At 40.7% G+C, this 15,559-nt stretch overlaps 1 protein-coding gene across 2 annotated transcripts in view; it reads left to right on the top strand.

Moving 5' to 3' along the window:
* The window catches only part of LOC311244588 (MAP kinase-activated protein kinase 2-like), a 51,757-nt gene continuing 36,198 nt past the window's right edge, over nt 1-15,559 (top strand). For both annotated transcript variants that reach the window (XM_084334178.1, XM_084334177.1), the window contains exon 1: nt 1-654. In XM_084334178.1, coding sequence (XP_084190304.1) covers nt 412-654 — 243 coding nt within the window. In that variant the 5' untranslated portion in view covers nt 1-411. The remainder of the gene's footprint in view (nt 655-15,559) is intronic.

Raw genomic sequence — 15,559 nt, 5'->3', positions numbered from 1 at the left:
GGTGGCGATGATGACATGAAGTCACTTAGAAGTAGTTTGTTGTTTTGAGGAGCTGCCGAACATTGAGCGTTGAGCGATACGGTTTTGTCCATGTAGTGCTTCGGCTGTGTGATATTAGTCATATCATAATCGCAAACCTATTTCGTTGTCTGGCTTCACAATAGAGAGGCTTGGTTATTTAAAAAAAATAAAAAAAAACGGAGAAGATTTTGTATGGCGTATGAAACATTAGCTATCAGCTAGCTGTCCGGGCTAGCGAGCAGCATGCGAGGGAAACATGAGTTTTACTATCTCTGTGTTTGCGTTAGCAGCTAGCTAGTTAGTGGACTAGTTGTTTAAGACGAAGAACACAATTACTGGACGATATACCCCCCTTTTTATTGTAATCATCAAGCGCCAAATTAAAGCAGAATGTTGTCGAACGCACCGAACCAGAATCAACCGGCTTTCTCGAACCAGCAGCAGCAGCAGCCTCACAACCTGAACTCTGCTCCCTTCACGCCGTTCTTCGTCAAACCTCACACTCCTCTTCAAATAAAAAAGAATGCCATCACTGACGACTACAAAGTCACAAGCCAGGTCCTCGGCATGGGGATTAATGGCAAAGTGTTGGAAATATTCCAAAAGGGAAGTGGAGAAAAATATGCATTAAAGGTAAATATCATTCACACACTCCGGATAACTTGTGTTTTTAACTAGGTTTGCTGGTTCTTGGATGTTGAAAAAGCTCAGCGAAATGTGAGATTAATTGACTGGACTCGGATAGAACTCGTCGACTTGCAACAATGTACCATTTTGTATTTGGTGACATATCTGTGGCTTGTTTTGATGGTGACACAGGTGGGATAGGCAGCGAAAACTACTTCGGGGGTGTGTGAGTTTAGATTAGGTTACACTATGCAACACATTCTGCCTGACGGGATCCTACCTACTAGCCTTGTTCCATATATTTTGAGAACTTTGAACAGAAAACTGAATGGTTATGTTGTGTATTTGAGTATGGCCGTAACGGGTCAATACCGTTCTTGTTATACAGTGTAGAGCTACAGAGTGTCAATATTGCGGATGGTGTTGTAATACTGCAGCTGTCATCTGATCCCCAAATAACTTCGGTCTGGACAACCTCTCGTAAATCAGAGTTGGAACGGACGTACTAGGACGCCCCGGTGCTGTTATTATTAATTGGTTTAATCGGGGTACAGTATGCAAGTGGTTTTCACACTGTGGTTGCTGCAGCTAACAATTTCACTTACATTCCCACACACAGGGGCATGCCTTTGTACTCTATGGAGTGGACCATGGCAGAGCAGTGTGTGTTTGTGCTGTAGTCTGGTTTGGTTTGCCTTGATTAATTGACTTTCAAGGTTATTAAGTCACTTTCCTCATAGCTTGTACGCCTATATAATCTACACAGGCTAGATTAAACCTGTGTCATTAAAGGGGAATGCCACCCGTTTTAAGGAGAAGGCAATTTAATATTATATATAATTTCTTTCAAATATAATTCTATTCATTTCCTAGGGTTCAGCAAATGCCATCATTATGTTGACCTATAATATAGATTAGTGTTACATGTAACTGTCACTATTCTCTCTCTCTCTCTAAACCTAGCCAAATCTGTCAGTGGGACGTACAACCTTAAGATGACTTCGGCATGGATTTTGCTTCTCTATCATCAGATGTGTACCCCAGCCAGGGTGAAGTGTAGCCCAGGCTTAGGCCAAAAGTAAACTCATCAAAACAAGCATTGTATCTTGGTGTCTCTTGAATAAGCAATAGAAACACCTGACGGGCAGTGTTTCTTGCCTCCCTTAGGACAGTGATTATTTTATTGATTAGTAGAAAAATCAACAATTGATTCTATTTGCAATTTAATATTTCAAAATGTTTTACTAGTATCCTCAGGTCACATGGGTAAGTTGCCTCTTTGACACCACCTACTGAATACCCAGAGTAGGAGATGAGCCATGAAGTTTATTTATGTCTATAAATGCTGTGTAGTGTGGAATGTGGATGCCTACTGTACATGAGTAGGGTGAGTAACCTACATGCCATTACTGCTTTTTATCTATTGACTCATTATAGCTACTTGATTATATCGTGAAATAATATAACAACCGCCCGTTACTATGACATTGTTTATCATTACATACAATGTATCCATGCCTGTAGCTAAATGCTGAAAAATGGGGAACAAAATGTACTCTTTAGATTGAAAAAACTACCAACCAGAGAGATTCTTTACCAGCCAAAAATGATAAATAGCTTTTTAGTATATCTCCATGAATTATTATATTGTGTGTTATCTCTCCACTCCACGCTATAGTAGTGCTTGTGCCAGCACAGGAGATACGATTACATGCATATTTTTTTATATACAGTTGCTATCAAAATTATTCAACCCCCATTGCATATTGGGCTTTTTGGCAAAATGTACAATTTCCCAACTGTTTACAATAAACAAATTACACAAGAACTGCTTAAGTTGTTTAATGAAACTAATATTACAGGGGTTGTTATCCAAATTAAACACAAAATGCTACTTTTAATGACTACTGCAGTCTTAAAATTATTCAACCCCTTCATGACAAGCATCTTCAGTACTTAGTAGAGCACCCTTTTGCTGTCATAACCTGCTGCAAACGTGATGCATCGCCAGACACTAGCTTCAAGTCAGGTGACTGTGATGGCCACTCTAAAATCTTACATTTCTTCTTCTGAAACCTAGCCCCTTTCGTAACTGTGATGCAAGCCTTGCTTGAATACGCAGTCACTGATTCCACGCTACTAGCCATGTTAATGTGCACCATCAAGCACTGGTTAAAAACGAGCGGTTGGTCCAAAATATATCAGTCATTTCAAAGGTACTCACCGTTGCATTAGGGTTTCACACACAAAAGCGCGGGGGGGGGGGGGGGGGTTTGAAAGCTCGGCGTTGCTAATAAACATTTTAAATAATTTTTATAAACGAGTAAAAAAATCAGTGAGCTAGCCTTGGCTAAAATGGCTTCTTCCGCATTTTGACGCAGGAGCGCTGTGATTGCTGGCTGCTTTGTCACATGCCTGGTGCGCCCAGCAATTACAGCGCTCCTGCGTCAAAATGCGGAAGAAGCCATTTTAGCTAGGGATGCACCGATCCTACTTTTTCAGTCCCGATACCTTGGTTTGGGTATCGGCCAATACCGATCAGATACCCATTGTCCAAATTTCTTTTCCAAAAAAGTTAAAAAAAAATTATTTAATCCACGTTTATTTTATTTTATATATATTAAAATATATTTTGTTTTTAAGAATTGTAAAGGATCACAAGTGTGTTTTTGATTTGTTGTAAACAAAGACAGAAAATAAACTTCATTCATTCAATTAATAAACTGTATGCCTCACTGTGTGGAAGAGACTGGGATCATTCTTTTGTGCAAGGCAACATCAGGCTTGACTTAAAACATTACTTTCCTAACTTAGTGAAACTAAATGTAACAAATGAACACATAGATATAAATGTACTGAATGGTTATTTCTTATTTAATTTATTATATATATATTAAAAAAAAAAAGATCCGATATATATATTTTTACCGATACCCGATCCAGCTATTTTACTGATATCGGCGTCCGATACCAATATCGGATCGGTGCATCCCTAATCTTAGCCAAGGCTAGCTCAGTGATTTTTTTTTACTCGTTTATAAAAATTATTTTAAATGTTTATTAGCAACGGCGAGCTTTCAACCCCCCCCCAGCTTTTGTGTGTGAAACAGTGAAACCCTAATGCAACGGTGATTACCTTTGAAATGTCTGATATATTTTGGACCAACCACACTAAGCCCTAAATTCAGAGCAGCACAGTATCCTAATGACTTGTATATGACCGGCGATAAGGTGTTTTACAAATTCTGCCAACATGCCGTGGACTGGACTCGCAAAACACGTGCGAAGATCACTCTCCAAAAGCCATGTCAGGAACACGGAAAAACACTGTGCTTCAAAACAGAGTAGGGTATATCTGCACTTTCTGCAGTGCCGCAGCCCCATACACACCAGCTCTCTAACGATGATCCCTGGTGATCACAATAGATACAGCTAGAGGGCGAGGCTAATCACTGACACTATTGTGATGAAATAGCTATGTAACGTTGCAGTACATAAAGTACACAGGACTAGAAATTATAGCTTCTTGCTAAATCTGGTGCACCCGTCTATTTGTTTAATGCAAATGATTGTCAGTACACACTGTCCTTTATAAACTAAACTAAAGGTGCCTAAATTATGCATTACTATATTTCATCACAATAGAATAGATATAGCTAGGCTACTTACATTGTGATAATGACAGTAGTAGCTAGCTGTATCTATTGTTTGTTTACACTTGAAATGTTTATTTTTATTTTGTCACAATATTATTTGAAAAATATTGTGTAAAAATGAACTGTTTCTGAGTTGCAGCACTTAAAAACATTAAATGGACTGTTATATCTTATTCAATTGTGGACATTTATTCATTCCCACTTATTAGACACTATTTCTGATGGTAAAATGAGCGTAAAAAGCAAAATACAGAATTCTGAAATATTAAAACGGAAAAAACGGAATTTGGAAAAAATATATAATGGAATTTGGAAAAAAAATTTAATGGATTTCATATGGCTCTAGCAAGATGTTTACCTTCTTTGCAGGGCTATAACTTTTTAAATATTATAGCTATATTGACATTATTATGGCCGATTCAACATCGGGTAGCTATCGTTCCGGATGTGGGAACGTTATGTTTTTTCATTCATACATTGTTGTGTTAATACCGTCGAGAATATAAGTATGTTTTTAAGCTTTTCTGCTGTAATTCCAAAAACGCACGTTATAGGCCCTGAAGCTATGATAGATTATCGATTGGTGTTTCTTTCCTATACACGCTATATTAAAAAATTCAAATGTATATGATCGGTATACATTATGCTTCATCATGCGTGAAGGAGGGGGGGGGGGTCGTTTCCTCCGATGAGACTGGAGGAAGAATATTCCAATTATTTGACGTCGATCTGCTAGATCCATTTCCCGTTTGTATGACGCAATAAACACAAATCATATAGATTATTGCGTTTCGAAAGCGATCCCAATGCACTCGATTGTGTCTCTTGATCCTCGTAAACAAGATAGTACTGCCGGAGGGATTTCCTCGATGCACCAGCGCCACTTCCGGTTTGGTGTCGATTAGGCTTGGGCGGTATGACGGTATGACGGTATACCAGGGTATTTAGAAATCCTGACGGTATTGAAAATCAATACCGTCCGTCACCGTCAAAATCACAGATGCGCTTCAGTTTCTATAACAGTGAAACAGAGTTTTGAGTGTAGTGCACACACGGAGTGTAGTGCACACACGCGTCAGCAGAGGGCGAGACCGCTCTAGTGGGCGTCTCTACATTTCGTAGCCGCATTTCTGCAGACCCCTCTCTGATTGGTTGAACTCCATTTCTGCAGACCCCTCTCTGATTGGTTGAGCGTGCGCATGCGCATGAGCCGCGACAAGCCCCTCTAGAAACTCCGGAGGAAACTTCGTTAAGCTCCAGAGAGAGAGGCTGAAAACCCACAGTTCTTGCCCGATGGATGGGAGCGAATCCCGGATCCAAGGTTTCTGATGACTACCCCCAAAACATGGAGGTCGCGAACGCAATTTATGCGCATGGAAGTATTGATTACGCCATAACGAATAATTAAAAAAATATACCGTTAACTGGAATATGTTGTGTGTGCCTTTCTGAATATGATTTGGGAGGGTTATAATAGAAGAAAGACAGTGTAAACAATATAATATGTGAATAAACCGCGAAATAATAACTAATTCCTTGGTCAATAGAAGTCTTTGTGATACTTTCTGAATATGATTTGGGAGGGTTATAATAGAATAGACAGTGTAAACAATATAACGTTATGTGAATAAACCGTGAAATAACCGTGAAATAACATAACGTTATGTTATATAATGTTACAATGTACAGTTTCTAACAGCTGGCTGTGTTGTGAAATGTGCATAGCGTTATGAATAAACCGCGAAGTCACGGGAAATAAATAACGCTATACGCGAATCTGGTAGTACATTATTTTTTTTTCGGTTTCTCACTTGATTCGATACTCGGTAGTACCGACGTGTTTCGGTTCGGTACCTCAAAAGTACCGAATTCGGTACCCATCCCTACTGAGGAGTAAGTGCTTTTGGCTTTTTTCCTTTGTTACTTCATCAATACCTCAGATGTTCAACATACATGTATGTGTAAGAATGTGTAATAACAGGGGCGCCCTTGTGGCACGTACCATAGTGCCACGCGCACCTACGCGGCCGACCCGGGTTCGATCTCAGCACCCGACGTTATTTGTCGCATGTCCTCCCCACTTCTCCTCCCGTTCGCCCTCCCCTCTGTCGGTCCTGCGTGACAATGAAAAAGCTGTAAAAACGCTAAAATATAATAAATAAATAAAAAGAATGTGTAATAACTAAGGCTGTCTTAGTTAAAGCTTTATTAACGCATTAACCCACAATTATTTTAACGCCGCTATTTTTTAACCCAAGATTAACGTTTAAATGTTTTTTTTCTTCTTCCCCCCCCCCCCCCCCCCCCCCCCCCCCGGAGCTCTTGGGGGGCCACATCAAATGACGTGGCGGGCCACATTTGGCCCGCGGGCCATGAGTTTGACACCTATGCCTTAAGTAATCAAATAGTCTGCCATGGCTAGATGCTAACGCTAAAACGGTGCAGGCTTCTACCGGTGCGGGACTACCATTCTGAGAGCTGACGATGATTTGTTTACTTGGTAACACGGGTTGGACCCCCCCGCTGATGAAAATGAAAGTCATACCTTCAAATACCGTGCACCGGGGTATTATATCATAAAGGTTTGACGGTGTGAAAAAAAGGATACCGCCCAAGCCTAGTGTGGATTGTACCTCGCCCGATCATCCACCAGGCGGCGGTATTGAGGCGTTGCAATATCAGACAGGGTGCCGCTGCAGTCCCGGAGGGAGGCTGGATGAATTATGAATGCCATGGCTAAAAAATTTAATATTGATCCCAACAACGAATTTGGCGTTCAACGCATGGCGGGCAATAACGAATTATGACGTTGTTGGCGACCAATGTGTTATGTAAATATTTTTGGAACTCACAACACGCAACCTAAAACCCCTTCCTCTCCCAAACCGTTCCATAAATTGTTTTATGTTGCATGATGATCATGAATACATTTATTATGTATTGTATTTTTTATGTTTAAATATCAACATTATCTGTCCATCCTTAGTACATTTACTATGAATATACTATACTTCATCTGGTCTTTCCAAACGCGCGCACACACACACAGGGCTCTACGCTAACCTTTTTCACTAGGGGCACAGGTGCTCCTAAATGAGAAATTTAGGAGCACACAAAGAAATTTAGGAGCACCCAAAAATATTTAGGAGCACAGTGAAAATATGTCAAGTAACAGAGTTTATTTTCTTTTTCAAAAATAAATGTATATTTGTACTGTGCGTGCATGTGCAAATGGGACACATCTGTGCAATAGCACATACCACCAAAGTCACTGGCCCACTGTGTGCGTGTGTGTGTATCATCTGCGTGTGCAAAAGGGAATGGGACAGACATTTGAACTATTAATTAAGTGATTAATGCCTACTATGGCAAAGTTGTAGCCAACAACTAGGCCTAATAAGAAAGGCAGTGATATTGAACAAAAAGGAGACACTGGCTTTACAACCAGGGCCATCAGTAGAGGGGGGAGCTAGTGTTGCTCTTTTAGAAAAATAATCCTTTCAGGGTTGCCTATTGAAATACTGTACACCTCCAGTACAGTAGTTTGCGTGTCAGGTAGACCATTGATTGACAGTCGATTCTGCCAATTACGACGTCACACCGTTGCACTCTGGCCGTCCGGCGCTGCAGCTGGACCCTATTGCCACACCGCTTGCACTCTGGCCGTCCGGCGCTACAGCTGGACCCATTGCCCACCTCTGCGATTGCTAACGCTAGCCAAGTTAGCTGTACACACATACACAGTGGGCCAGTTGTAGGGGTGTAACAATGCATCGCAATGCATCGATCCTACTTTGCAATATTTACAAAACATGACATTGTTTTCGAACTCTAGCCATGGGGAAATGTTTAGCCAATTCACGTTAAATTTGTATGTCTTCCCTCCGGCTCCAGTGGGTGTAGCTTCGCTAGCTACAGTGGCTACATTGGGTGCTACAGTGGGTGTAGCCTCGCTAGCTTGGCCAACTTCGCTAGCATGCTGGTTAGCGTCAGTATCTTGGTTAACGTTAACGTTAACCATCACCTCTGTAACATGAGCTGCCTCGCCTGACTTCTCATTCTCCGGTATCTTTTGCGCAAAATAAAAATGAATGGGCTTCGACATGGCTGTATTATTGTTTGACTCAGACAGTGACGCAGCCGCTGATCATTACTTTCGGTTTCCAGTCGCGTGACCACAGGAAACTACTGTGATTGGAACGTTTATGCGGCTGTGAACTGTGGGACTTGTAGTTTTTTAACGATTCTCGCAGCGGAGAAAAAAAAGGACGAATGAGAGGCTGTACTCTGCACTCGCTGGCCCCACTCGCACGCTGTGCGAGTACTTGATTTTGCATGTTCGCACGCACATATTTTTAGGGGCATATGCGAGCAATATGGTCGCACTGTAGAGCCCTGACACACACAGAACGGGAGAATGCCTGCCCCCCCCCCTTTCCCAGTCCCCACTCTGCTGTTCTGTCTATGGCTCTGATCAGGGTTAGCTTGTTGTTATCTTACGCTAACGTAACGTTAATTTCTGTCTTTAACACGACGTGGGCATAAAGGAATGGCGAGGATTGCAAAGCATGTTAGATGCATTTGACCCGTTGCAGAATAAAACGGCAGGGACTTGTTTTGGGTCGCAAAATAATAGGCACACTAGCCTTGCTCTGTTGCAATGTCCGCGTTTCAGACGCTACTGCTGTCTGCTGTTGAGCCGAGCGGATACGACTCTCCACAGGATTTTCAAAATAAGAGTATTGCAATATGAATCGATCTTTTTACATTGCATCGATCCTATTGGATCATTGATAATAGATCAATATATCAATCTGGATCGATGTATCGTCCCACCCCTACTTAGGACAGTGCTGTTTCCTCTCCTTAGGACAGTGCTGTGTCCTCTCCTTAGGACAGTGTTGTTTCCTCTCCTTAGGACTAGGGGTGCACCGATGTATCGGTCGGGTATCGGTATCGGCCGATAAGTGCCTTGTTGACTGCAATCGGCCTATCGGCCGATAAGCTCGAATGTGCCGATGGCAGTAGCCGATAAATTCAGTCGCATCCTGCACAACGCCGGCCCCGCCCCAGTCCCCCACACACACACAAGCTACTGCATCAAAGTTACTACTAAATATTCAACATTCTCTTTTGAGACTCCGCTTCAGACTCTTATCATTTGGCACTAAAAGCTAAACATTGTCACCGATATGGCTGTCCGCAACATGTCATTAATTGTGTACGCGAGGTGGTCGCTCAGTGACGACGCTAACATGAGCTAGGTTAGCTAGCATTAGCTACCGGGAGATGCAAGACTAACGTTACTGGTGAAAATGTGATTTGCGTTGGAATACTCCTTTGCCAACTTGCTGTACTTTGCTTGCAGGTCTGCAGCCATTATTGCTGGATTATGAATAGCCCCAACTTTAGCCAAGGTAAAGTTATGGCTAAACCTTTAACAATAGTTAACGCTAGCTTTCGTTTAGCTGTTCAATGCTATTAATAACACAACTCCCCGTCAACACCCTCTCTCGGGAAGATGGCATTTAAGAAAGTATCTGCTGTTAAAATGACACAAACATTCGTTTTGTGGCATTAACGTTATATAGTTAGTGTTACACGTTCAATAACAAGCATATTATTTACCCGAAGATAGCAGTAAGCAAGGCATTACTCCGTTAGTCCGTTCATAGCTCAGTTCCATTCCGTTGCTCATTCCGTACCCAACTACCCATTCTGCAATCTGTTAATAAAGTTTTCAACCAGACAAATGTATAGAAAGGCTTTGTTTTATTATAACATTTGTTGCAGTAAAATCATTATGTCTCATTTGGTCATGCTGTGGAGCGCTGGTCGGCGGGCCGGGCAGCTAACGTAGCTACGTTAAGTTTGTTGTGCTCTCGCAAACAGAACAATGGCGGCATGCCCGAAAGTAGAAAATGAATAAACGCTTGCCGATTGGTGGTAAGGACAGCAGGAGGTGGGTGCTAGCGGTGTGGCGTAATTGGCTGAATCGACTGTCAATCAAAATGGTTATATTGCATTGGCTGAGAGCTCTGGTTGAGAAAACAGTATCCATCTGCAGGCCGCCAGACGATACTGGGAGAGCGATAGTGCTACATGGCATGGTGGAATTAATACCATAAACATATTTCTTGATGTTTACTTTTTTTAAGTAAGTAAAGAGGCCTACAAATACAAACATACACATACAAATATACAGTAGTTTCATTAAAAAAAAATATTACAAAAAAAAATATTAAAAAAAAAGAATATTAAAAAAAATTACAAATACTATACAAATAATACACAAATATCGGTATCGGCCGATTGTGTTACTTGAACAATCGGTATCGGTGGCCAATTTTCATATCGGTGCACCCCTACTTAGGACAGTGTTGTTTCCTCTCCTTAGGACAGTGTTGTTTCCTCTCCTTAGGACAGTGTTGTTTCCTCTCCAAAGACAGTGTTGTTTCTTCTCCTTAGGACAGTGTTGTTTCCTCTCCTTAGGACAGTGTTGTTTCCTCTCCTTAGGACAGTGCTGTTTCCTCTCCTTAGGACAGTGCTGTTTCCTCTCCTTAGGACAGTGTTGTTTCCTCTCCTTAGGACAGTGTTGTTTCCTCTCCTTAACACTTTGGCTGCCAGGAAACGTGTTTAGACGTCATTGCCGGCCATGCTCAAGTTGCCGGAGGACGCTGTACAGCGTCCTTATATCAATATTTCAAAAATCTGCGATCGGATTCATATGTCCCCTCCGCTGGCCTGAGATCCACCAGGAGGACCCACTGAGCTCTCTGGCGGTTCAGGAGCGCCATCTGGTGGCCGATCGGCGCAATCGCTTAAACAGGAAGTGGCATAGAGGTTGTGCTGGACGTCCGTATTACTTCCGGGCACTCGCTATAGGTCCCGGCATTCTAGCTTAGGGCTGGGCGATATGGAAAAAAATCATATCGCGATAACGATATGATAATTTTATTTTATTTCTCGATATCGATAATTATCGAATTGTTATAAGTATAAAAAAAAAAAAAAAAAAAAAAAAAACAACAACATTTTTTTTTTAACAACAGATGTATGTTTATTTTGCAGCAATTCTTTGTCATTGCCGCCATCTTTAGTGTTACATCCCCTCACACTCCAGTTCTCAGGCTGCAGCTGGTTTAAAAGCTAAAGTAAACCGGCTTCTCTGCTGGCTGTGGCTCCAGAGGAGTTGAACAGTTCTGGCTCTGCTAGTTTATTTTCGATCTTTTGGCGCTTTTTTGGTGGACAAACCACCGCACATGTGCACTGTGACTCGTGACTGGAGTCTAGTTCTGCTAGCACACATAGCCTACTGTGTACAGACGGTTTCAAAATGTATTTTAAATTAGAAAGCAAACAAAATAAATGGACAAGAGAAAAGAAATCTGAATTTGGTCAGTATTGTCATTTGGACAAGCAAAGCCATTACTTTAAGTTGCAGGCAAGAAAGACAAGTCTGTCCACTGTCTCTGGTTTTAAAACTGCCCTGTTGCAGGTAAAAAAAAAAAAAAAAAAAACTATTTTTCGATTTTTTTTAAATTTTGATATTCGATATCGATTATTCAAATATATCGCGATATTTATCGTTATCGTTATATCGCCCAGCCCTATTCTAGCTCATCACAATACACAGTGATCGATTGCCAATAACTCGATAAACAACATGATTTGGACGTATATACCATTATACAAGCTGGAGATGGACCGGGTAAATCTACATCCCATAATGATAAGATTTCTACTCTACGATGATCGCCCAACGGCGTGCAGAGACTGGGGTGAGTTTTAGCGTGTAACGTTACCGTCTTCGATACTAACTGCTATTATCAACATTTGACCCACATTAGATGATTGGTATAACGCTGCCCACGGAATTATAAACGCCCCCTAGCCCATCCGGTCAACATCAGATGACGTGTAGTAACTTCTAGAAGTACGTCTAGTTGGAATTTTTTATATCGCGCTGATTGCCATAAAACTGTATTGCATCATCAATATAATGCATTTGGGGCTATAGATCACGTTCTGGAGAAAGCTGCAGAAAGAGATAAACATACTTATACATTAGACCATACTTTACTATGAATATGTGAATGAAAAAGTTTAACGTTGCTACACAATGAACAATACATATAGGACTTTGAATGGGCCCTAATAATGGCAATGTAGCAATAGAATTAAAAAAGTTATAGCCATGCAAAGAAGGGGTACTTCTCCATAGACAAATAGAGCCGGCAACCTATGGTATATCATGAATTTAACCCAAGGCAACCAAAGTGTTAATACAGTGTTGTTTCCTCTCCTTAATACAGTGTTGTTTCCTCTCCTTAATACAGTGTTGTTTCCTCTCCTTAATACAGTGTTGTTTCCTCTCCTTAATACAGTGTTGTTTCCTCTCCTTAGGACAGTGTTGTTTCCTCTCCTTAATACAGTGTTGTTTCCTCTCCTTAATACAGTGTTGTTTCCTCTCCTTAGGACAGTGTTGTTTCCTCTCCTTAACCTGTTCCACCCGTGGAATATTTTCGCCTAAAATATACCTAGGTAAATGGAATATTGCTCCACTTCTACAATGTCCATTTGCATGGACAAATGCCCGAGTTCAATTTGGATTTAGTATCACCAGGCATGCATAAGAACAGATAATGAAATCTACTGTACTTTAAAATTTTCCCCACAGTGCAACCGTTTTGAAACTAATTTCAGATCTAATTGTTCCTACATGTTAACAATAGGGAAGAGAAACTAACTGCGTTTTAAAATTGGTCAAAAACTTTACCTTTTGTGGCTTATTATCCCGAATAATAACAGTTATTGAAATAATTCATACAGAGCTCTGAACCTTGAACCCCATATAATCTTCCAGGAAGTGTAGTTCGGAGAAATTCCAACGCTGATCGACAGCTATGCACCCCTCTACAAAATGGCAGCAAAAAGACTACAATTCCCATGGTTCAAAATGTCCAAAATGGTCGCCCTTGCGACTAGACTTCATAAAATCGAAAAGTAAAATCTATCTAAAGGCACTTTTAACCTATTGCTAAACTAACGTATTGATGATAATATACATTCTACATGCTTTTGTGACATGTTAGTAGGGCTGTCTTAAATGCTTCGAAGCTTCGAACGTTCGATTCGATGGCACAAGCTTCGAACATTAAAAAAAAAAATCGAAGTTAAAAAAAAAAAAAAAAAAAAAATTTTTTTCATTTTTTTTACTTCTGTGTGTGTGTGTGTGTGTGTGTGTGTGTGTGTGTGTGTGTGTGTGTGTGTGTGTGTGTGTGTGTGTGTGTGTGTGTGTGTGTGTGTGTGTGTGTGTGTGTGTGTGTGTGTGTGTGTGTGTGTGTGTGTGTGTGTGTGTGTGTGTGTGTGTGTGTGTGTGTGTGTGTGTGTGTGTGTGTGAACTACCCATCCCAGTTAGGACAGCTGAATCCCGTCCAATCTTTCGCCGTCGACTAAAGACTCACTTCTTCAACCATTATCTGAAATGATAAAAAAAAAATAAAAATCTAACCGTGACTAACCTTACTGTCATGCACTTGTCCTAATAAACTAACCTACACTGTAACACGCAACACTTTGATGAACATTGTTACTCAGCTGATAGAGTTGTACCCTTCTTGCTGTCTTGTCGTACAGAACTTGTAAGTCGCTTTGGATAAAAGTGTCAGCTAAATGACTAAATGTAAGTGTGTGTGTGTGTGTGCGCGCACCTTGTAGAATTCCACACATAAGAAAGAAAGATACTGGGATGAATAAACAATAGGAAATAAAATGTAGAAATGCATGCAATACATAAATAAATATGAATCTCCATATATGAAATATAACATTTAGATAAGGTGCTACTGAGATGTTTTGGTGAGTTCTTTGTTTTTTTGTGGAAGTTGCCCTTCTTAAAAATGCATGAACATTCACTGATAATTGGTCTGTAGTGGAGTCTACAAGGTCTACATTGCCGGACCATGTAGAATCCGGACCTTGTAGACTGACATAATTCTGTGCATAGTTTAGTCTACACAGGCCATATTTCAAATAATCAAAATCTTACTTCATTCATCTTAAACATTCTTGATTTGGGGGATTGGTAGTTCCCATGAAATCTGAAGTTGTTCAAACGACAACAGCGATCCACCTTGAATTAAATCACACAGCCGAGTGAAACCTTGTTGGATGCGTCAGTCACGAAAGGGGCTACTTAATTAATTAATCCAACCCACTTTATTTATAGAGCACATTTAAAAACAACAACGTTTACGAAAGTGCTGTACAAGTCCCACAACATAAGATTAAAAAAAAAAATATATATATATATATATATATATATATATAAAAAAAAAAAAAAAAAAAAAAAAAAAAAATTTTTTTTTCGAAGCTTCGAATTAAAATCGAAGCTCGGCCCCGAAGCTTCGATTGCCAAAAAAAGCTTCGAAGGTCAGCCCTACATGTTAGTGATGTTAATACTTGAAAACGTTTGATATTAAAATCGCAAAATGTATGCAACACTCTGAAAAATATTGATTTATGACCAGATGCCATTTTGGGACCGGTACAGTACAACCAATCAGTGAAGGAGATGGCCGAGAGCGAAGGAGACCCGCGCTGCACCTCTGGGTAGAGAGGTATGACTCAAGGCTGGCTAGGATAATTAGCTTGCACGGCGCTATTTTATATATTTACGTGCCGAGTATGTGTGTGGCGTGAATTCTGATGCCACGGTTATAGTAGTGTGTGGTATACGGTGGACGTCGTTGCAATGTATTGGGGCGGAACAGAGTATTTTAGGGATATTTAGTACATTGTCATGGGATACACTGCTCGCTCTGGCTAACTGCTAACGTGCGCGGACTGATGACGACATCAACTCGAGACATTCGCAGCAGAAAAACAAGTCTATTAATAGCCCGTCCATCGGCGCCGGGCATAAGAAGTTAATTAAACTTGACAGACATTATATCGACGATAATTATCGATATCGAGTTATATGAAAATAATTTTATAATTTTATCGCGATAACGTTTTTGGCCATCCCTACCCCAGTTGCTATTGCATCATGTACATATTTGTGTTTTATTACTAGGGATGCCCCGATCACGTTTTTTGATACCGATCACCGATCGTCTATGAGTCATATCGGCCGATACACTGCCGATACTGATAGTTTTTGGTTTTCTTATAGCAGCTGGCAGTATTATACTGTAGGTCTAACACAGGCATTTAGTCACTGTGTGTTGTTGTAGCCACCGGGTAAATCG

The sequence above is a fragment of the Notolepis coatsorum genome (assembly GCF_963971535.1).
Source record: "Notolepis coatsorum genome assembly, chromosome: 17".
In the NCBI taxonomy this organism is placed as follows: domain Eukaryota; kingdom Metazoa; phylum Chordata; class Actinopteri; order Aulopiformes; family Paralepididae; genus Notolepis; species Notolepis coatsorum.
Note: the sequence above shows the minus strand (reverse complement) of the source record. Positions and strands in the feature narration are given on the sequence as shown.